The sequence below is a fragment of the Oxyura jamaicensis genome, chromosome 13 (genome assembly GCF_011077185.1).
Source record: "Oxyura jamaicensis isolate SHBP4307 breed ruddy duck chromosome 13, BPBGC_Ojam_1.0, whole genome shotgun sequence".
Classification (NCBI taxonomy): Eukaryota; Metazoa; Chordata; class Aves; order Anseriformes; family Anatidae; genus Oxyura; species Oxyura jamaicensis.
This window is the reverse complement of record NC_048905.1, coordinates 9,100,848-9,122,124: the sequence shown is the minus strand read 5'-3', so window position 1 is coordinate 9,122,124 and position 21,277 is coordinate 9,100,848. Positions and strand designations below refer to the sequence as shown.

General features: G+C 47.4%; 1 protein-coding gene across 1 annotated transcript; it reads left to right on the top strand.

The window, feature by feature from the left end:
- Positions 1–18,266: 18,266 nt before the first annotated feature.
- DUSP1 (dual specificity phosphatase 1) lies at positions 18,267–20,878 on the top strand. The gene is made up of 4 exons (XM_035338869.1): positions 18,267–18,702; positions 18,829–18,977; positions 19,088–19,307; positions 19,839–20,878. The coding sequence occupies exons 1-4, from the start codon at positions 18,333–18,335 to the stop codon at positions 20,207–20,209; spliced, it is 1,110 nt and encodes a 369-aa protein (XP_035194760.1). The 5' UTR covers positions 18,267–18,332; the 3' UTR covers positions 20,210–20,878.
- The last annotated feature ends 399 nt before the right edge of the window (positions 20,879–21,277 follow it).

Genomic DNA, 21,277 nt, shown 5'->3' with positions numbered 1-21,277 from the left:
CCTTGTCCCCTCCGCTGTTGAGCCAGGGCAGGGATGTGGGGTAAGAGAGGTGTGGTTCCCCCAGGGAGGGCAATAGGTCAAAACTGATAGTGAATCTGAATGTGAAACCCCTGGAACACCAGGCTGAAGATTCCTTCCCAGCAGCAGCGCCTGGAGAAAGTTTGCTGTTGCCTTTTGCTGTCAGTTGCAAAAGCAATCGGGCCTCTCACCACTGACTGTAAACTTTGAGGGGGAGACAGATAAGGGGGAAGTTGCAAATTTCAGCAAATTGCTCTCTCCCTAGGAATTAATCACTTTTAGTAAGATGCATGGGTCATCTCTGACATGGCTAATAATCTCATTTAGCTTATCCAAAGCATGAAAAAAAGCCCTGCTGCTAAGCAGCATAGTGCTGCATGCCCTCTCATAACAGCTTCATGTAGGCAGCGTATCTTAGGCAAGAGCAATGAGGAGGAGTGAAGGCATTAAAACCCAGTGCAGCTGAATTCTGTCTATCCGAAGGCACAGATAATATTAGTCCAGGTGGAGGGCCAAATTCTCTGACTCACAAAAAAAAAAATAAAAATCTGAAGTTTACTGAAGACAATGGAATTAATCTAGTGTGAAAATAATATGAGAGAGGAGAATGTCAGACTCCAAATGTTGACCTCCTTAGCTGTCTTATTTCTAGGGTGCAATGACTCATGTGTGTGTATTGCTAGCAGATATAGCATAGCCTGACTGCTGCAGATGACTGCAGAGAGCCAAAAGGTATGAAAAAGTGACAAACTCGATAGGATTTGTCTTGTGTTATATACATTGTTCAAAATTAGAAGGAAGATTTAATTGACACCAGTGGGAGTTTTGCTTGAGTAAGGACTCAGTAGCTGAAATGAGAGAGGAAAAAAATCTATCTCACTAGCCCAGAGATCACAGAAGAGTCACTGCCTCTGCCTACTCTATGTAATTCTGTTCAGAGAGATACAGGTAACTTCCCCCAAATCCTTTCAGAGCCCATATCACTTTTTCTCAGTATTCTACATATTTATTTTCACATGTGATTCTGTTCCTTTACCTCTAGGTATAGTCTGACTAAAACACTATAGTTTTTTTCTCATCCATTGCAGACACTAAAATTGCAAATCATACTTTACAGTCATCCTAATCTGATAATGCTGAATACATTTAGTTCATTTTCTTTTGTTTTGGTTTTTCCTTTTCTAATTGATCCAGGCCTCCGTGTGAGGCAAGCAGTTCTATCTATTTTAACCCCACTCTTGCTAGCATTGCAGATGCAGAACCAATCCGTGTGCTTCGACTTCCATAGAAGTCTGCAGTAAACCTCCCAGACAGGTGATGAGTGTATCCAACTCGTATTTCTCGCTGGTCCTTTAAAGGTCAGTCTTATGATACTGAGAGTTCCTCCATGAGCTAAGTCCTTCGTACATTTTTGCTCTTTCCTTTGCCTGTTCTCCGCTTTGTCCCCTAATGTAACAGCTGATAATTATGCTCTTTTCAGTGGTTTATCTCCCAGTCCGTTGAAGGTAGGACTTTTTTCTCAGCAGAAGGCTGACTCATAAGGTATACCGCCTGCTATCCTTAGAAAAAAATGAGTCACTAATGGATTTTCATTATACATTCAAGTGCCGTAGACCAAAATTTTGTCCTACCAGTCTAGTCCTGTGATAGAGTTTTCAATTTGGTATTTTAGCTATGTCTCAGAAAGGTTCTGGGAGATCCAGTAGATGCTGTACAAGTAGCAGTATTTTATTATATACAATGAGAATTCCCTTTAGTTGCAGCAGTTCCATGGTTTCACTCTTTGTGTGCTGAGTACTTCCCTAGCTAAAATACAGAACTCCCTTTATACCTTCATCATGATATGTTCAGCATCTGTTTTCACCAACACAAATAGCTTACAGTTGCTTTTCCAGGCTGTGTGAAACCTGAGGGGATTAGGACATGCCTAAAATAATATGAATACCGTTGGTACTACTGGATTAGTACAAACAGTCCTTTTGTTTTAGCAACACCAATTTGGTGATCTTTCAAACACTCACTGAAGATTCACCAGTTCTCACAGTGTCCCATGGAAAAATAAATTAATTAATTGGAAGCTAAATGCTATTATTTCTATTTTGTAAACAAGGGAATTGAGGCTGGGGCAGATTAGGTTGTGATAAGGAGGCAATGGAAGCATTGCGGATGGAACTGCACACTCTTTTAATGGAACAATACTTTGTATAAAAGATTTTGCTGGATTTACATTACCTAGTATTTAACTCTGAGTGATGTCAATGTGAATGAGCATCTGGCAGAACCTCTGTAAAATTGCAACATAGTCTGCAGTTCACAAGAGGATACCAGCTTTTGCATATCTGTATTGTTAAACTGGCTTTTCAGGGTATTTTGGGGAGAGAGGTCTCTCTGACACCAACAGAAGCTTTTATTTAAAACTGGATGATGAAGATGCAAAAGGGATGCTGTTAGGGTGGTTGCTTTGTTCTTCATTACACAAAAGTGGCTATGCTGCAATGACAAGTTTGTAAATCATAGTTAGTTCCGTTCTCACACCACCCAATAACCTTCCAATCTCTCTGTCAACTTCCTGAAGACCTTGGGAAGCTATAATTTGTGATAAAAATGGGAGTTGAAATGTTACGTGTATATCAAAGCTGAAAATTTGTGGCTGGATGACCTTTTCATTTTGAGCAAATGCACTCATTTCCTTTGCATTGCTTACTGTTTTCCTCTGAAGCTTGGCATAATAGGAAATCCTCCACGATTGTTCTCATTAATCAGTGGCTCCATTGTGCCGGCTGCTGTTCCTTTCAGTGAGCAGTGCAGAGCATCTCGGCGTGCTCATAATGGAGAGTCGCTCTCTGTGCTGTCAAGCATCAGTGCCCCAGAAACTCGAATGTTTCAGTTCAGCTGTGATGGATGAGAGAATACCACGAGCAGCATATGCTAAATTCAGTTTGCTGTCAGAATAAGGAAACAGCCCCCTTATTTTCAGTTTAGGGAAAAAAAAAAAAAAAAAAAAAAAAAGACAAAACAAGCACTCACTGGATTTTACGGTGATATTTCCCATGCTTGTGATTAAGCTTAGATGAATAATGAAAATGAAGTGTTCTTAAATTTAGATTTCAGTTCATTTCTATACATGGGGTAATATAATTTGTCATGTTACCGCTAATATTTGCATAGTCATCCGACAATTATAAGGAAGGCCTATGATTCCTTAGGACAAATAACGTCTCTAGAAATACATTCTGAAATGACTAATAATTATTACTAGTACGTCGTTTTTCCTTTTTTGGAATTATTTCTCTTTGTCATCCACTCAAGGGTCAGAAGTTCTGCATTGTGACCATACACCGCAAACCGCAGATAGTGTAGCATTTGAGTACATGCCTCTTGCTAAAATTTAGGCGAGAATTTTGAAATAAAAGATGCATTTGCAATAGCTTACACAGTTTGTGAAATAATAATAAAAAAAAAAAAAAAAGGAAAAAGTTGCCAAAATCGTTTGTAATGCCAACCTGTACTTCGTAAAACATAAACAAAAACAAAGTGACAGATTGGTGCTCAGGAAGCTGATGGTTCACCAGGTCTTATCTTTTGCTTCCTGTTGCAGCATAGTGCTGTTGACATTATGTTCCTGCACATGCAGTATGCAGAAAGCTCAGGGTTTGTAATTCGGTGTTGGCACAAATAAAGAATTTTGCTTGTTGCTATTGATTTTCTGCTCCTCTGCTTTTCTCCAATAAAGCTGATGTCTTCAGGGAGCCAGGCAGTCAGTCTCTGTGGACATTTTGCAGTACATCCAGGTTCTTGCTCTCCTATCAGATGGCTCTCAAGTGAAGCTTGCAATAAAAAAGATAGAGCAGTGTCCAGAGGACTTTACTCTGTGTGTAACCCATTCTTTATGCAGAAGTTTAAGTTCCCAGAGATGACAGAGGGGGCTTGTGTGACCATATGGTTAACAAAAATGGAGTACGAACCCCAGGATATGGTCTCAGGCATTTATACTGGAGTCAAATCTCTAGGGAAATGAGGTTAGTGGCGGCGATGATGATAATAATAATAAATAATGCACACTCCTCTGGGATCTTGGCTGACTATCAAGACAGACTTCCTGATGATGAGATGCATATGTCTGTCTCCAGTCTCTTCAAGGTATCTGCAAGGCACCATTTTTTGCAATTACAAAGGACTGAGGATGAGAACATGCACCATAAGAAGCAATCCAGGAACATTTGTCCCAGACTTCTGTCTCTGATTTCCATAATCGCTCTCATCTCGGCTTCTCAGACATTAGCAAGCCAAATCTCAGAACAGCTCTGTCAAGTGCTGACAGCGGTGGCAGTGGCTGCCCAGAGGCTTGCAGGCTTTTCCTTCTGCCCATCATGCTGTGCCTGGTTTGCATGAGGATGAGACAAGAGCCCTGCGGTGTCACACGAGGAAGAGCTGGGGTCACTGGACACAGCTTGCTGCTTCTGGAAAGGGCTGGGGCTCTGAGCAAGCATGTGTTGCCAAGGGCTTGCTCGTGAGCCTTGCAGAAGGCACCAGCCCCAAACGGCACAGCCGTTGTCTAGGGAAGTGGCTTTCTGCCAGTTGCCAAACATGACTGAAGCAAGGCCACAGTGACGTTTGTGGCTTTTCTGTTGGCCGCGTTGCTGATGATGCCCTGTTTCTTCAGATAGGAAAGGAGAAGGGCAGCCCCATGGGGAGCACCAGTTTGGTTGCAGAAGGGCTGCTGCCCTCCTCCATAGCCACCCAGTGCTCCCCAGTGAAATGGGGAGCAGAGGGGCAGCCCTTCCTCCCAGATGCTGAACGAGACATTCTGGCTTCTAAGAGAAAAACAAGAGGCATCTTGGGGTGCTGGCATGTCTATGGGAACCCCTTCTTCACTGTTGCAGGGGAAACCAAGCTGAACTCTAGTAAGTCATTAAATGAGATAAGTAGATGCTGGCCAGCACAGGTTCCCAACATGTGGACCTGTAGCACTCGTGTGAGTGTATTCCGCAGGTATATCACTCAGGTATCACTCATAAATATTACTTCATCTGCTAAAAAGTAAACAGAAGTTGGCAAATATTAGCAGTGACATTGTAAGTCATATTACCTCACATATGGAAATGAAGCACCCTTCTGGCTAATCCTGTAGTCATCCGAGGCTGGACCGAGTGTTGGTTTCAGTTTGTTCCCCGTATGTTTGATAACGAAGAAGCAAATGCTGCCTGGCCCATCCACTCCGACTGACACCAGGGGCTGGTTTTCCATTACTGATTCTCATAATTTTACCATTGGTCTCATGACATCAAGCTGTTCAGGTTTAGTCATAGGTACATTTATGATTCTACCCGTCTTGCTCAAATAATGCACAACTAATAATAACCTTTGTTCAAGGCATTTCGTATCGATCCTTCTTTCATAAAGCTGACATTAGTCAGTGTTATAAAAAGGGACAACTTTGTGAAATTAACGCTAGGTTAATTCCCCATGAGAGCATTGTCCCAGCTACACTATGAGCTGAGGCAGACTTTTTCCTCTCCTAGGAAGGGAGAAAGGTTTCTTGTATGGGGTTGATTGACTGAAGTTGTAAAGAAACTTTGGTACCTAACTCACTGATAGCTCCTGAACACCTTGAGCATGTTGAGCTGTCAGATAGGAACAGCGGATGATACCTTGGACAGTCACTGTGCGTGTGGCAGCTTCCCAAGCCTGTGAGATGCTCAGGGCTGTGATGGTGAGCACTGCTCCCTCACCAGCTAGCAGAGTCCTCTGTTTGCCTTCAGGAGAGTTCACAAGACCAAGGGGAAAAGGGTGCTGGGGAGCACTGCACAGGCAGACCTGTCACGAGTGGGAAATTGGATAGGAAACAGAGTGGCTTTAGGACTCCACTGGATATGTCTGTCAGCTTGTGTCTATCTGCCCACGTAAACACCCAGGCACTGTAATCGCCACATAAACAGTCAGGCATCACTTTTGCCAGAGGATTTTTTTGTTTCATACTTTGCAAACACAGCTCTGGATAACTATTCTTCTCCCACAGGCAGAGAAGCTGAGGCATGGAGAATCTGAAGGGCTTGTACAAGCCCTGAATGTAGCAAATCACCAGGCGTCCTGGTTTCTTCTCATCCATATCAATCCCTAGAATTCACCATCTCCCATAATTAAGCTTAACTCAGAGCCTTATTTTGAGATTTAATTAATATGCAAAGTGCTTTGATCCCCTTTGATGAAAGATTTGATGTAATTCACTATAATATTTCAAACTAATACCTCTAATTGTTATGCAGCAGTAAAACGAAATATGGGTAACTCATTTGCTATTTTTAGGGAAAAACCACTAGAGTATTTCACTCCATCGGCTTTAAGTTACAGTCATTTTCAAGAGAAGAGCTGTGAGATTTCTGCTGCTGTTGAAACAGTTAGAGAGCAAAGCTTAGCAAACATGGTGTGCTCTGGGATACCAGCTTTGTAGGGGTGAGTTCCCCCAAGAGGGTGACTAACAGCAGGATTTGGGGCATAATTTGCATGTTCTCTGACTCTGCTGCAATCATTTGTGTATTGGAGACTTGAATTATACATTACACAGAAGGTCGCCCACTTGCCAAGCTGACAGCCCTGCCGAGCAGTGCACAGTCCTGGATGGGGGCTGCGGGCGGAGGGCTGATGTTATTTCAAGAAATGGTTAGTGTTGGTTCAAAAAGAGAGAGCTCCACGCACGACGGGACTTGGAATTTTTCACTGAATACTTTGGGGATCTATTTACTCATTCTGCACCACACTCCTGATAGCTCTGATTTCAAGTTTTTAGCATCTGCTTCTGTTCTCGTCCTGTGGTGAATTTGATGCTGTTGATAGGTGCCATAAATCATCTTGATACACTCAAATGCTCTCCCATGCAGGAGGCTCAGCGTGGGCAATGGAGCCTTGCCCTGCTCTGCCTGCCGAGGCTGCCTCTGCTATATCTTAGGGAGATGAGAGAGCTCCCTGCTGTCATTGCAGCCAGCTGAGCTAGGCTTCTTCTGAGACAGAGAGACCAGCGGGTGCTATCGTGCTCAGAAAAAGACTGAGAAAGACCCACAGACTCATGTTTATAGATCACCTGTCCAGGAGAAAAGGTGAGCGGGGTGGGATCTGATCCCCTGTTCTCACAGTAACAGCTGGCCTCAAAGAGAAATTGTCTTTCTCACATTAATGTTTTGATGAAAAGAATGCTGATCACATATTTTCCCTTTGAAACATATTTTTTCCTGTCGGTACTGCCAGTAAAAAAAAAAAAAAAAAAAAAAAAAAAAAAAAGCAAACCACAAAAAAGGGAAGTGATGCAGAGCTAACTGACAGGGCCCACTCGGCTAATCGTCAGAGCGGCTCTCCTGCTGCTGCCAGGCCTAACAGCCAAGGCTGAGGGCAACGACTGTGGTTTGCTGGTCGGTGTGCTTGCACCAGTCCCAGAAGAAAATGCAGGTTTTGGTAGGTGATGTCTCTCTACAGCGTGCTGGCTTCAAGAGCCGCCATCTCGGGGCGAGGAGCCCAGGCTGTGGGGCTCTGCTGCCAGCGCCACCAGCACAAGGCTGGGCTGGCGGGCAAGGCCTCCTCCCTGCCTGCTCCAGCACCATCCCGAATTCTCTTTCCCAACCAAAGTAATCACCTTTAGGAACAGGTTTCTATAATATGAACTCTTTGGTGTTGCTTTCTTCTGCTTAGGGTTGGTTACTGCTGGCAGAGCAGTGATAGCGGGAACCATTTTATCAAAGGCCTTCTTCCAAAACCTGTTTTTCTTTTGGGGCCCATAGAAAATATGTGAACAGTTTTCTTCAGCGTTTCCACTGAGAGCTCAGATCTTTTAGTTAAGAATTGTTCATTAGACCACATTCAAGTTTCAGCTCTCTATTTCCTGATGTGTTTCATAGGGGCAGCTGCTGTGTGTGAAGTGCTTTGAAACACTATGTTTGAAAAGCTCAAAGCATCTTCTGAACAATCCTGAAAGATTTTCTGTTTCTTTTGTGTCCTTTTTTTTTTTTTTTTTTTAAGTCATAGACTGGATCATACATATCAGCATTCTCTTCTCCCCAGGTGCTGGTGAGAAACTTAGAGTGTTTTCCTATGGAATTACATTTTTCTCTCCCTGTGCTCCGGACAGAGCAGAGACCTCTGGCTGACCAACAGGGGTCTGAACACAAAATGTGCTATGACGAGCCATGCTAGATCTGCTTTTTTATTTAAGTCACAGATGCCTCCAAGGCTGGTGTATTTCTGGGTAGATGACTGACCACGTGCCTTGTAAGCAAAGCCAGCAGAAATCAGAACTTCTCTCATCCCCGCCTGCAGCAAAGATCTTCATGCAGTTGACCGTCCCCCTTCTTGCTGAGCCAGTCTCCTGCCTGGTGTAATTCAATGTTTTTCCATTGATTTAACCCATTATTCCAAAGTATATTGACCAGGGAGACTAGAAGCTCTCCGCTGCCAGCCTCTGCCAGGAGCACTGCCTGGCACGGCACTTCTGGTGCTGGGGAAGTGGCCCCATGGTCCCCACAGCCCTGTGATGGCTTTGTATGGTGCCCTGGTGGACTCTACACGTTAACACCAGGCAAGAGACTGGCCTACAGTTGTAATTCAGGTATTTTGTCAATGGCACGTTATAACAAAAAGTCATTGGCTTCAGCTTAATGTGCCACCCTCCTATTTCTAAGTAAAAGAGAAATCATAAAGTCCTCAGGGAGAAGGGTTGTGAGTAATAGCAGTGGCACAGGGCCTGCAGCCTAGCCAGCATGCCAAACAATATTCCAAGAAAATATTTCTAAGTTACAGAAGTTGCGTAACAGTGATTATTATTTTTAAAGCACAGAGAGTGAAGACCAGTTTCTAAAAAAGCAAACACATATTTTTAGCCTTGCTGGTCTCTTGATCTTACATTAATGGGAACCATCTGCGCTGGGACTGGCTGACGTTCCTGGTAAATAACATTTTGCTGCAACATTCCAGATGTTTCAAAGGCTTCTTTGCGAAGAAGTGTTTGTCTCTCTGCCTGTCACTCTCACTTTCTGCCTTTCCTGCCCATGTTTACTTCAGTAATATACATTCTTTTATTAAAACAGCTTTTGTTAAAAATAGCTTGTCAGAATTTTGGCAAATCTTCATTGTGATCCCTGCTTGCTAGCTGAGTCTGAAAGCTGTAGTTCCGTAGTGCTAAAGTCTAAATTGAAGACTTGAGAAGGAACCTGGAAGATTTAGACAAGCAAACACAGTAAAAATATTTGGAGGTGGATTTCTACTTCATTGTGATCCCCCTGAGGATTCCAGCTATTGAATACAGATACATTTATTCTGGTATAGAGAGTGACAAACTGTTACGGAATACACAGATGTACTTTATAGCAACCAGACACTCCCCTACAAAACCTTTGCAACTCATTATGTAAAAGAATCCTGTGGTTTGCTTTGCTTCCTCTGCTGTGCTATATCCTGGAGGTGACTGCCTTTCCTACGTGAATGAAAACATCCCTACACACAAGGGTCGCTTTTTTATCCCAGCTGAGCTAAGCTTAGCCAGAAGGGTGGAAAGAAAATAAGGGCATTTCAAACCATCCTTTAGCCTGGCCCTTATCTCTGCCTAGAGTCTGCCCGAAACCTGGTGTGTTACAGCTTCATTAATGCTGTAACTTAGGCTCAGGCACAATTAGATAAGAGATGTGTTTTCAGTGTCAAACCTCCTGCTCAGGTCTCTAACATGGTGTCTGCATCACCAGCTAACGGTGCGATCCTCGGGAGCAATGAAGCCTTCGACGAGTACTCTCTGGTGGGCAAATCATTTATTTTAAAGAACTTTGTCACTGCCAAAGTGTAAAAGCTCTAGAGGGTGAAGAAGAGTCTGTCTTTTGGTTTCTGAAGCACCTGGTGCTGTAAGGCTCAGCAGTGGCCAGGATATGACTATTGCAATTGAAGCAAACTTTTCACTGCTCCGAGGGACGGGGACACGCGGCAGATCTGAGCGAGTGCAGTGCTGCTAGGAAGCTGCCTCTTTGTTCTTTTGTTATCCGTTATCACATTTGTTTCATAACAAAGGCTTCCTGAGCTTGGGGGTTTTGTGTGTGTTAATACTGGTAATATGATTTAAATATTCTGATGATTCATTTTCAGTCCAGTGAGCTGAATCAGCCGTGTAGAACATAACTTTCTTCTCCCAAACCGCTACCTTTTCCATCCTTTCTCGTCATTTCTATAAGAGGATGATTCATGCTCCTCTTGTATTTACCATCTGAAAATGTGCCTGATTCCTTTAGCTAATTTCGCTTCTTGTTCCTCTTTTTTTTAAAAGAATACGAGTGTGAAGGAAAGCGATGCGATTGCTGATTGATGTGACCTGTCCCACTGGAGGTCCTGGCATGTGAACTAAAAACCTGAACTAAAGAGACAAAACAGAAAGGAAAAATACTGTGAATTATTACATTTATCAGAGCCCATACTGTGAAATTCAGCCCTTGGCCCACATTTCACGTTTTCAAAATTCTTTGTGTTCAAGCGAGGTGTTGTGTTCAAATGTAACTCCAATGTAGTGATCTTATTGTCATTTGTTTAGAAGAAGTCCCTTACTTTATTTAGTTATCCTACTCTAATTTGTTTTCTCTGAAGCCTGATCGTAGCTGTGGCTGGCTCAATCAAACCCGGTGGGGGGCTGATTATTGATTTATCTGGTTCCATGAGGGAGCTGCCTGTTCTCAGTAGGGGTTTATAAGAACTCAAGGCAATCTTTACGGTGGGGCTCTGGAAAACACCTGGACTGTCATCCCCCCTTTCCACCTGAGACACCGCAATAATGATCCTAAAACCCGGGGGTGTTTTTCCCCTACCCCTGCAGCTCGGACCCAAGGCAGGCGCTGCCATGGTAGGGGCAGGTGCTGAGGCACTCGGGATGCCCCGTCCCTGCCACACATCACCAGGGATAGGGATGCTTTTATCCACCTGCTTGTACAGTCTGGGGGCTGCCGAGCTGGCAGGAAAGCCTCCCTCGGCCCTCAACCCCTCTCATTTCAGGGCTCCCCCCACCCCGCTGCATTTACAGGCTTAATGAGGAAGGGAGATTTTTTACACTGCAGCAGTTGTAAAAAAATACTCTCTAAGAAGTGTCTTAGTGTGAGACTCCCTTTGGCTGGGCCTCTCTCTGAACAGAGCTCAGCGCGGCAGCCGAGGTGAAATCACAGCTCGTGACGGGCTCCAAGAGCCACAGCGCAGCCACCCCCCCGCAGAAACGCCCCATGTTTGGGCAAATTCGTTTCAGCCAGCTCTGCCGTATGACTTCACTTCTTATTCATCCCTGTCAAGAAACAGTTTGTCCGACGCTTCGGAGAAAGACAGCGCGAATGTTTCCTAAACTCACCTGAGGGGAGGAGGTTTCATAGAAAGGCAATGCCTCAGGTTTTCAGTTTTGATAAAACTAAACTTTTTTGTGTGTGTTTTATTAAGTCAAAGGGGACATGAGCAATGCGGACAGGTCCTGGGTGGCTGTGACAAGGAGTTTCATGGACAAAGAAACGGGTCATTGTATGCCTCTCCTGAATTTCACAGTGTGTCCCACTTGAGGTGACTGACGCTCAGAGGACACTGCACCGTGACTCACTCCGTCCCATATGTTCTCATATACTTCTGAAAACAACACAGTGGGCCAAAGTTTGGCTTTTTCCACAGCCCAAAGGTTTTCATATTCAAAACAGTCAAGTGTTATTCTCTCCTATGACTAACACTGTGTTTTCACTAACCACTATTACACACAAACATCACCTCACTCTATCACATGAGAGAATCATGTCATATTGCAAATATTTTAACAAACTGCATAGCAGAAAATGAATAAGCAGTTCTGTATTTACTGATATGGGGATATTTTTTAACAGTTATGAATTAAATACAAAGATTAGCTATAAACACCTTGGAAGCTATACTAAAAAAGCACCGAAAAAATAGATGAACACTAAGAGACTCAGACGGAGCATGTGTAATGTAATACACACTGGCATTTCTTTGTGCTTTGCTTCCTTTAAACGCTTCTCTATTTTTTTATGTCTACCCTTATGAAGTGTACTCTTGGGTCTCCACTCTCCACAGTCCAAGAACATGGGAATTGTGATTTTTGATAACAGAAACCACACACCACATGGTTTTACATTCCTGCTAGTTGCTTTTGCTGTTACATCCTGGCCCTCTGTCCCCTCAGCAAACAACCCCTTTCAGTGCCATTAGGCAGTGAGGCAAATGTCAGGCTGGTGGAGAGGAAACTGGTGTGGGTCAGTCCTGGGAGCACACCACGAGAACCCGACGTCTGCGCCCCTGCCCCCAGCACAGGACAGCAGAGGCAGGCAGGAGCACCTTCCTATCACCTCCACAGCTGTTAGCCCTGACAGTGCTCGAGCCTTCCACGCTGCCTCTATCCACCCATGGTTATTCCTGTGTTGGAGCAGTCGGGTGTGCACAGGGCTCTGGGCACAAAGCTTGTTCCCAGACATGGTCTTTGCACTGGGGAAGTCCCACAGCAGCTGGTTGCACTGGCTTTGCAGACCCTTGCACCAGCAAGCTGCTGGGAAGATGCAGCTGTGGTGATGGAGAACAGGTTTGAGCTCCCTCCAGGACAAGTAAGAAGATGCCAGACTCTGGCTGTATCCCTGCCTTAATGGGCACAACCCAAAATAACCATGACCAGCCCCTCCACCTCTCTGCTGGTTACTGTGTGCCATGTGCATTTATGAAGCCTTCATCTTGCTGTAAAGATAACATAGATAAGGAGAACAGAAGAACAACCTGCAAATTGCAGTGCCTCAGCAGCTCTTATCTCAATCTTTATGAGAGCTGATGGTTCTGGGAATTCGAAGCTCATACATAGTCACTGCGCCCACAAAACACTGACATCACATGACTAGCAATAAACCGTGGCTCACATTTCTGGAGAGCAGAGCACGCCTCTCCCTGCCTCTCGATGCAAGGTACGTCATTTGTTTTCTATTCAAATTAGTCCTCCTCCCACAGAAGCCTTGCCTCGCCATCCTAGCCATTAGACAATGTTATTGAGAAAACACTCGCTCAGGCGGTAGGAAGAATAATTTCCCATAAGTATATTTTGTTATAGATCTAATGCTTTTCATCTTGAAATATGAGAACCTTACGAATACAGTGATTTTATTGAATAAATACCCTCATGCCTGGTGCATGTCATGATTCATAGCAGATTAATAGAAGCAATTAAATGTAAGATTAAATTGCTTAAACCATTTGCCCTACTAAGCTGATCCTGGTGCTGAGAACTGTATCAGTGCCACTAATTCCCAGAGATTTTCCTTCGGAGGCAGTTATTTAATGATTTTGAATATCAAATCCCTGGTATCCCAGACTGGCTGCCTAATGCCTGTAATCATGTTAAAACGCAGCACTAAGCAACTTGCCCAAGGCACTTCAGTGAGTCACTGGAAGAAGAGAAAGCAGAGCTCCTGCCTCGCGTTAGCTGCTCGAGCAGATGCAGAGACACTTGCAGAACGACGATGGGGGACCATCCCTGCGACAAGACTTCCCAAATGCCTTGGGTTTCAGGCCATGAGGTGCCATATGCTGGGCCCTGGGACAGCCACACACACACAAGTACGGGGTTGTATGATGCCAGCCTCGCTGTCTGGGCACCTCAGCTCGTACAACCAAGTGCAGCTGCAGAGCTGACGGCAAGCCCCAGCTGCAGCGCAGGGCTGCCTCGGTGGGCTGTCACGTTTTGGAGCCAGCAGCCCCTGGCTCTGCGGTACAAATACAGCAGGGAAAGGCACGAGCGGGGAGCCCCAGGAGGAGAATTAGGGGTGCAGGATAGGCAGAGAGGCACCCACTGCCTGAGTGTGTGCGCTCGCCCCACCTCTGCCAGAGCCTGTGAGTAGGAGGCAGCCACTGTTCAGGGACGGGCAGGAAAGCAGGGAGTTTACAAAAAGTTTTTTTTTTTTTTTTTTTTTTTTTTTTTTTTTTTTTTTTCCCATTCCTCCTTTGGAATACCCCTCAATACCCCGGACATGTCCTCAGTGAAAATGCCTAGGCTGCTCCCCAGCCACTTTGCACTCAGCAAGGACCAGTCATGCCTTCGATGTGGCACGCAGAAGTAAAGCCACACACAGCAGGTTTGCAGCCTGTCTCTCCAGCAGTGGGACCCAGTCTCAGTGCAGCTTTCGTGTTGTCTGGACTGGCCCTTGCGCTTCCTCCGTCTCCCTCCTCCTCACCTCTCACATTCAGAATCTGAGGTGCTCTGAGCTCAACATACCCTGGCAAAAGGGCTCAATCGTAGGATTTAGAAGCATTAAAAATGCTGTTTTCATTGTAATATGACTCATCGGTAATTCTATATTGTTCATACGCTGTTTGTTGTAACCTTTCGTCACTGAATCCTTTTCTGTGTCTCATCATTCTTTTTTTTTTTCTGTTCTTTCTTTTGCTGACTCTCTCTCCCCCATCTTTCTTTTTCCTTCTGTTTCTTATGAATTTGTGCCTCTGCAAAATCCAAATATTTACAAAAGGAAGTGCTGGGTTGTGAAACTGAATTCGGAGAAAATGTTACACATGCAGAAGAAATGCATCCAGCACGGTTTCCAAATTTTCCCACATGAATTTTTGTTCTGTGTCTCAAGTGTTGAGGCTCGGTGCTCCGTATCTTTATTCAGGCAAAACTTGCGCCGAGGGCAGTGAGACGCAGGCTCGGGTCAGGTCCAACGGTGCTGTCATTCTGGGTTTGCTGGAACGGTTCAGGGCTGATTTTGGCCATGGGTGACTGGTTAAAAGGCCCGAGCAGCCAGTTTTACCGGTTAACCAGCTTGTGCAATGGGCCAGTTCTAGGCTAGGGGTTATCTACGCTTGTCACCAAGTTGCTAACAAATTGGCACCGGTGTCAGTCCATGCAGAAGCTGTCCGCAGCCCTCAATTTATCCCCTCGCAGATAAACATCAGCCAGGTTGCACCAGGAGACCCGCAGCCTCTGAAGAAAGCCGGCGAGGTCCCTGGTCGGGCTGAGAAGATAACGCGCTCAGCTATGGCATTATGAAATGGTCAGGGAATTATTTTCCCAAGAAGTCCCTAATCCCACGAGCGGAGGATCACACTCACGGGCCTTTCATGTCATTATGGACCTGTAATTATTTTGGTAGAATAACATGGGAACTGCTCAATCCCAGGGAATAAAGGAGGGCCGGAGCAACACAGGCAGTGGGTCCCATCTGCTGAAAGAAAAGCATCGCCTTGCACCCCCACCCTCAGGGACAGCACTGCCGCAGTTTCTATTATTACCTTTACAATGACATTGTGGCCCAAGTGCAAACACGGATTTGTTTTGGAGGAAGGGGTTAATTTTGTATTTCCTGCCTTTTGTTAAGGCAGGAAATCAAGCCCTTAAGAAAGTCATTCAGGTCAGCCTGAGCTCCTAAAAGGCACTTCAGTCCTGCTTTGTATTTTCCTTTCTTTCATTCTTATGGCAGGTTTATTTAAGAAAAGAAAACAAAAATAGAGTAAAGCAAGGAAATAGCTAGTCCAGGATTATAAGTGATTAAGTACACACTGCCAAATGTGATTAATTTTTTTCTTCCTGATTTGCGCTGGGTGTAAACAAGAGCAGATTCAAAAGTACCGTAATTAAGTAAGTCCATCAGAGAGCGATTATCATCGCTGTGCGCTCTCACAGAGGCAGATTCCCCTTGCGCAAAGGCCTCGGCCGAACATCTTCCCTGTGCTGGCTTAGAGCAGCCAAGGCACCTGGCCCAGTGTGCCCGGCCCACATTTAATATTTGCACCAAGCCATTTGGCAGCACGGCTGGCACGGCGGCTGCCATGAGAGCACGATGCCTACCTGTGCAGCGGGCAGCTACGGCAATGTCATTAAGCTTGGGGAAAACTGAAGCTGCCAAACAGGAAAAGAACTCAGTCTTTTAATTTCTGCATAGGAGAAGAGTTTGGGACAAGAGAAAATACTGCCAGCAGCATAGGGATACCCTCATCCATGAGCCAGGGCTGGCCATTTGCACTGACAAGGCACCGGTGGTGCAGCACATGAAAATACTGCTCTCCATTAAAGCATTCAAATGCTCTCTTCCAGCCCGTGCTCCCGCTTCTGGAGCACACGAGGCTTTGGGCTTGCTGGAGGAGCTCAGCATCCTGACGGAGTCCCCTGGAAGAAGGACGGTGCCTGCTCTGACCTGTAAGTTTGGGGCACGTCATGGTCTGAGGTCCTCGTCAAAATGAGGAGAATTGCAGTGAGAAAAAGCGATGAATAAAGGCCTGCCTCGTGGCCATCTGCTGTACCACTTTCTGCTGCGAAAAGTTGGCAAGCAGTCAGTCATCGCTAATTCCCACTGTTGGGTTCCTTAGAAAAATCTGGGATGGCTGTTTGGCAAGGTCACCAGAGCTCGGCCACGCATGGTGTTGTCACAGCGATACCACTGCCAGCTGCAGCACAGCCCATGCGCCCTGCCCGTGCGCTCGTGGCACGGACGGATGAGTGTCACCCATCCAGCTGCTGGCTGCCATCCTTCACACCCAGCAGTGGGCTGTGGACCACCAGAGGGTCCCAGTAACAGCGTGGGGGACCGTGTGGTCGAGCGGAGTCATTTCCCAGCACTAAAGTATATGAATGTTTCTCCCGCAATCTGTTTGCAACCCGCTGTTAAAAGAACAATAATAAATAAATAGAATGAAAAGTGCAAGCCAGTGTTTATTTTTAAAGCACATGTTTAAAAAACAGATTTGCTTTGAGGCTGCAGTTCTGGCAAAAAGAAAAAAAAATCAAAACAAAAAAAAATGAAAGAAAAAAACCAACATTGCTCAACAGAGCAGAGCCATCCCTGCGGTAAGCGGGTGAGCTGGGGTCGATGCTCGCTCAGCTGTGCCTGTCCCTGTGTCCCCTCCTCCTGGCCACCCGCCAAGCGCCTGGAAAGCCCTGGAGTGCTCGGCCAGATACAGAGGTGTGCTGGTTTTAGAAGGCTGGAGGTGGCTGAAGACTGGTGGAAACTGGTGGAGGAGCGACTGGAACATTCGAGAAAGTTGACAGTCGTCAGCCCATGAGGCTGGTAGAGCTCGGTGCTGGGAAAGGCACCCTGAGTGGTGGGAGGGGACCCTGGGGCAAAGGGGTGCATGGGGAGGTCTCCTCTGAAAGGGGAGCAGCTGGAGAAGAGAGGTGACAACAGGTTCCTGCTGCACAGGGCGAGTTGGGGGCAATACAGCAGGGGCAGGCGGTGCTGGGGGAAGGAGGAATTGCTGGAAAGGGGCTGTGGGAAAAGGACCGAAGCCAGGGATGGTGCCGGGGGCAGGCAGAGGCCAGGGCAGTGTGCGTTGGGGAGCTCATAGGGCCGGTGAGAAATTGCGAGGAGGTAGGGGAAGTGAAAGCGGCGCTGCCTGGAAGCCGTGTGTAAGAAACACCCCAGTGTTTTGGTGGCAGCTGGTCGCCCACGGGGAAAAGAGAACTTTTGGGAAGCACTGATACACTACCAAGGGGAAAAAAACAGAGCTCCAGCTGCTTCATTGCCCGTTACTGGGCCGCCCTAACTTCTGGGGAAGTGGAAAATGAACTACCACAGATTTTTTCCTTGCACACAAAACGTGAGAACGGCTCTCAAAGATATTCACATAACAAATGCATACACAAATACCTGTCTCCATGTGCACACATTTACGTTTAGATGTGCCGGTACGTGAATATTTGCCTATGCACGAATCCAAATCACAGAACCATCGAGCCATCATCAAGGCCGTGTACATGCGTGCGTTTACACGTCTTTACACACGTGTGTTAGGAGCACGACCATGCCCACATCCCCCCGCAGCGCAGCTCCGGCAGCTTGCAGCCCCCCGTAACGCCCCGAGTTCCGTGGGGGGGGCTGCGGGGGGTGCTGGGGGGCAGAGGATGCACACAGCGCTGCGTGTGCCTGCAGGCGCGTGCACGCGTAGCTGCGCGTGCACACCCTTGGGGACGTGTCAGGGTGCGCGTGCACGCGTGTGCGCGCGCCCTGTGGGCCTGTTCACGCCTGTACACGGCTGGACGCGGGAACCCACGCGTGCCCACCCCGCCGCACCTCCACGCGGTTGCGCCCGCGCGCGCGCCCGCGCGGGCAAAGCGCGCCCCAGAGCCCCATGACGTCACGCCGGCGGGGCCGGGCGCGTCCCGCCGTGGCGCGCCGCCAAGGTGACGTCAGCGCGGGGCGGCCCCACGTGACCCGGCCCCCATTGAGAAAACGGCGGCGGCGCGCCCCGATATAAGGCGTGCGGGGCCGCGCCGTGCCGAGCCGCGCCGACCGGGAGCGCTTCTTTTTGTTTCGTTGCTTCGCTCCTCGGGGCCGAACCGAGCCATGGTGAACCTGCGGGTGTGCGCGCTGGAGTGCGAGGCGCTGCGGGGGCTGCTGCAGGAGCGCGCCGCGCAGTGCCTGGTGCTGGACTGCCGCTCCTTCTTCTCCTTCAACGCGGCGCACATCCGCGGCTCCTGCAACGTGCGCCTCAGCACCATCGTCCGCCGCCGGGCGAAGGGAGCCCTGGCCCTGGAGCACGTCGTCCCCAACGAGGAGCTCCGCGCCCGCCTGCGCCAGGGGCTGGTGCACACCGTGGTGCTGCTGGACGAGCGCAGCGCCGACCTGGAGCTGCCCAAGCGGGACAGCACCCTGCTGCTGGCCCTCGGCACTCTCTGCAGGGAAGCCCGCGGCGCCCGCATCTGCTTTCTCAAGGGTGAGTGGCCGCCCGGGGTCCCCCGGGGACGTGGCTGCCTCCTCCTCCCCCGCCGCCGGCCGCGGGCTCCGCTCGCCCCCGGCCGCGCAGCGCTCACCCCGCACCCCTCTCCCCTCTGCCCCGCAGGAGGTTACGAAGCTTTCTCGGCCGCCTGCTCCGAGTTGTGCACCAAGCCGGCCGCCCCCACCGGACTCAGCCTCCCCCTGAGCGCCAGCAGCGCCCCCGGCAGCGCCGACTCGGGCTGCAGCTCCTGCGGCACCCCCTTGTATGACCAGGTGAGTGGGGCAGACGTGTGGGTGCCGGCACCGCGCGGTGCCCGGAGGTGTTAGGGACGGTGGTGGGGAACTGCCTGAGCGGTGTTGACCCGTTGTCTGTCCGCTTCCAGGGTGGCCCCGTGGAAATCCTGCCGTTCCTCTACTTGGGCAGCGCGTACCATGCCTCCCGCAAAGACATGCTGGATGCCTTGGGGATCACGGCGCTGATCAACGTCTCGGCCAACTGCCCCAACCACTTCGAAGGGCACTACCAGTACAAGAGTATCCCGGTGGAGGACAACCACAAGGCGGATATCAGCTCCTGGTTTAATGAGGCGATTGACTTCATAGGTAAATGAGCCCTCTCTACGCTTCTTTTGTCTTGTGTGGTGTACCCTGGGAGTGTTTTTTTTCCCTTTTTTTTTTTTTTGGTTGGGGGTGGTATGGGCTTCCACAGCCACATTTGAGATTGGGGAACCTTTGTTGCACAGGGATAAATGCCCAGGGAATGTTTCCATTAATTTTATTCAGCTGAGAGGAATAATCTTGTCTTTACAAAACTGTTTGAAATCTTGAATCAAGAGGCATTAGTCTTGCAGAAAAGAGCTAGCGAATTTAAGCGGATCAGTATTAAAGTAATCTTGTGAGACTGCTAAAGTGACCTGGAGGACCTATTAGTGTAATTGGAATTGGAGCCCAGAATGACAATAGCTAGAGTGCTGTTTCCCTCAGGACAAAGACTCTCTTTGTCTCGAAAGCACCAGGCTCACCTATTCGGTTAAGGAAGGGATGGATTAAAGACATGTAAAACGGCAGGCACTGCTTTCCCACCTCTGGAAGCAGAGGGACTTGTTTGCTAACTGTGTATTTTAATTCTTTCAGACTCTGTTAAAAACGATGGAGGAAGGGTGTTTGTGCACTGCCAGGCTGGCATTTCCCGGTCAGCAACCATCTGCCTTGCTTATCTCATGAGGACCAACAGAGTCAAGCTGGATGAAGCGTTTGAGTTCGTGAAGCAGAGAAGGAGCATCATCTCCCCAAACTTCAGCTTCATGGGGCAGCTGCTCCAGTTTGAGTCACAGGTCCTTGCCCCCAACTGCTCAGCAGAAGCTGGGAGCCCTGCTATGTCGGTATTGGACAGAGGAGCATCGACCACCACAGTCTTCAACTTCCCAGTCTCCATCCCTGTTCACACCTCGTCCAGTGCTTTAAGCTACCTTCAGAGTCCCATCACCACTTCCCCGAGCTGCTGAGAGGCAGGTGAAAATACGGTCAGAACTCAGGCGTACTGTCTCAGAAGTGCAATAACTATGGGGACAGTGTCATCGGTCACTTGTGTCTTGTGGGGAACCATCCGTGCATCCCAGAACACTGTCACAGAGGAGCTCACCTGATGCCAGAGTACTAGGTGTTACAGACTCTCTTGCTGTCTTCTAAAGCCAATATCTGGATGCATACGCAAAGAGCAAAGGACGCTGTGTTTTCCTGAGCTGTTCCCCCTTGTCTTCTGTTTGTCCTAAGCCTGCTGCACATTTAGTAGTGTGCTCACCAGTATTCCCATTCCTGGACACTTTAAGCAACACTGATGCTGTCCCCTCTTATGACAATCCTATTTATTTATTTTTACATTAGAGCATTGTTTTGCCTTCATGAACTTACAGTTTCATTTCTAGAGAAACTAAATACCTCAGCATTTTTTTGGTACTGTAATCCTGTGTGTATATATCTGTCAGCTCTTCTTGTTTCCCAAGCACTGACATGAAAGCACCAGGCGCGTGCTTTTTTGAGTTGCCAAGGGTTGTATGTTTGACTTAATTTATGATGTGAAATAATATATTTCTTCTTATGAAGACATAGTTTTGTTACGTGACTATAACTTTTTATACAAACAGAATAAATTATGGTATTTCTATTGAAAGCTGGATATATTATTTAAATGTCTTGTGCATTGTACTGTCCTGAAACTTCTCTACAAGCTCCCAGATAACAAGCAAAAGAAATCCGTCTGAAATCCTAATGGTGTTTGGCCCCAGGTAATGCAAATTCCTAGGGTCTTGACTGAACTAGACAGAAAAAGAAGTTTAAAAACAACATACTTGACTAGAAACTTCTGCCATTTCTTAACCTGAGCTCTTTGTCCCTGTATAATTATGTGCTGTGGCAAGCAGCCAAGGCCAGATTCTCAGCTGTAAGGTGGCTTTGGCTGCAGCATTGGCAACAGAGCTGTAATAGTTCGAACCGACTGAGACTTGGCCAAGGCACTACAGGGGAGTTAAAATAGTCCTCTCCCAGGAAGGAGGAAGAAGCTTCCTTATTGCTTG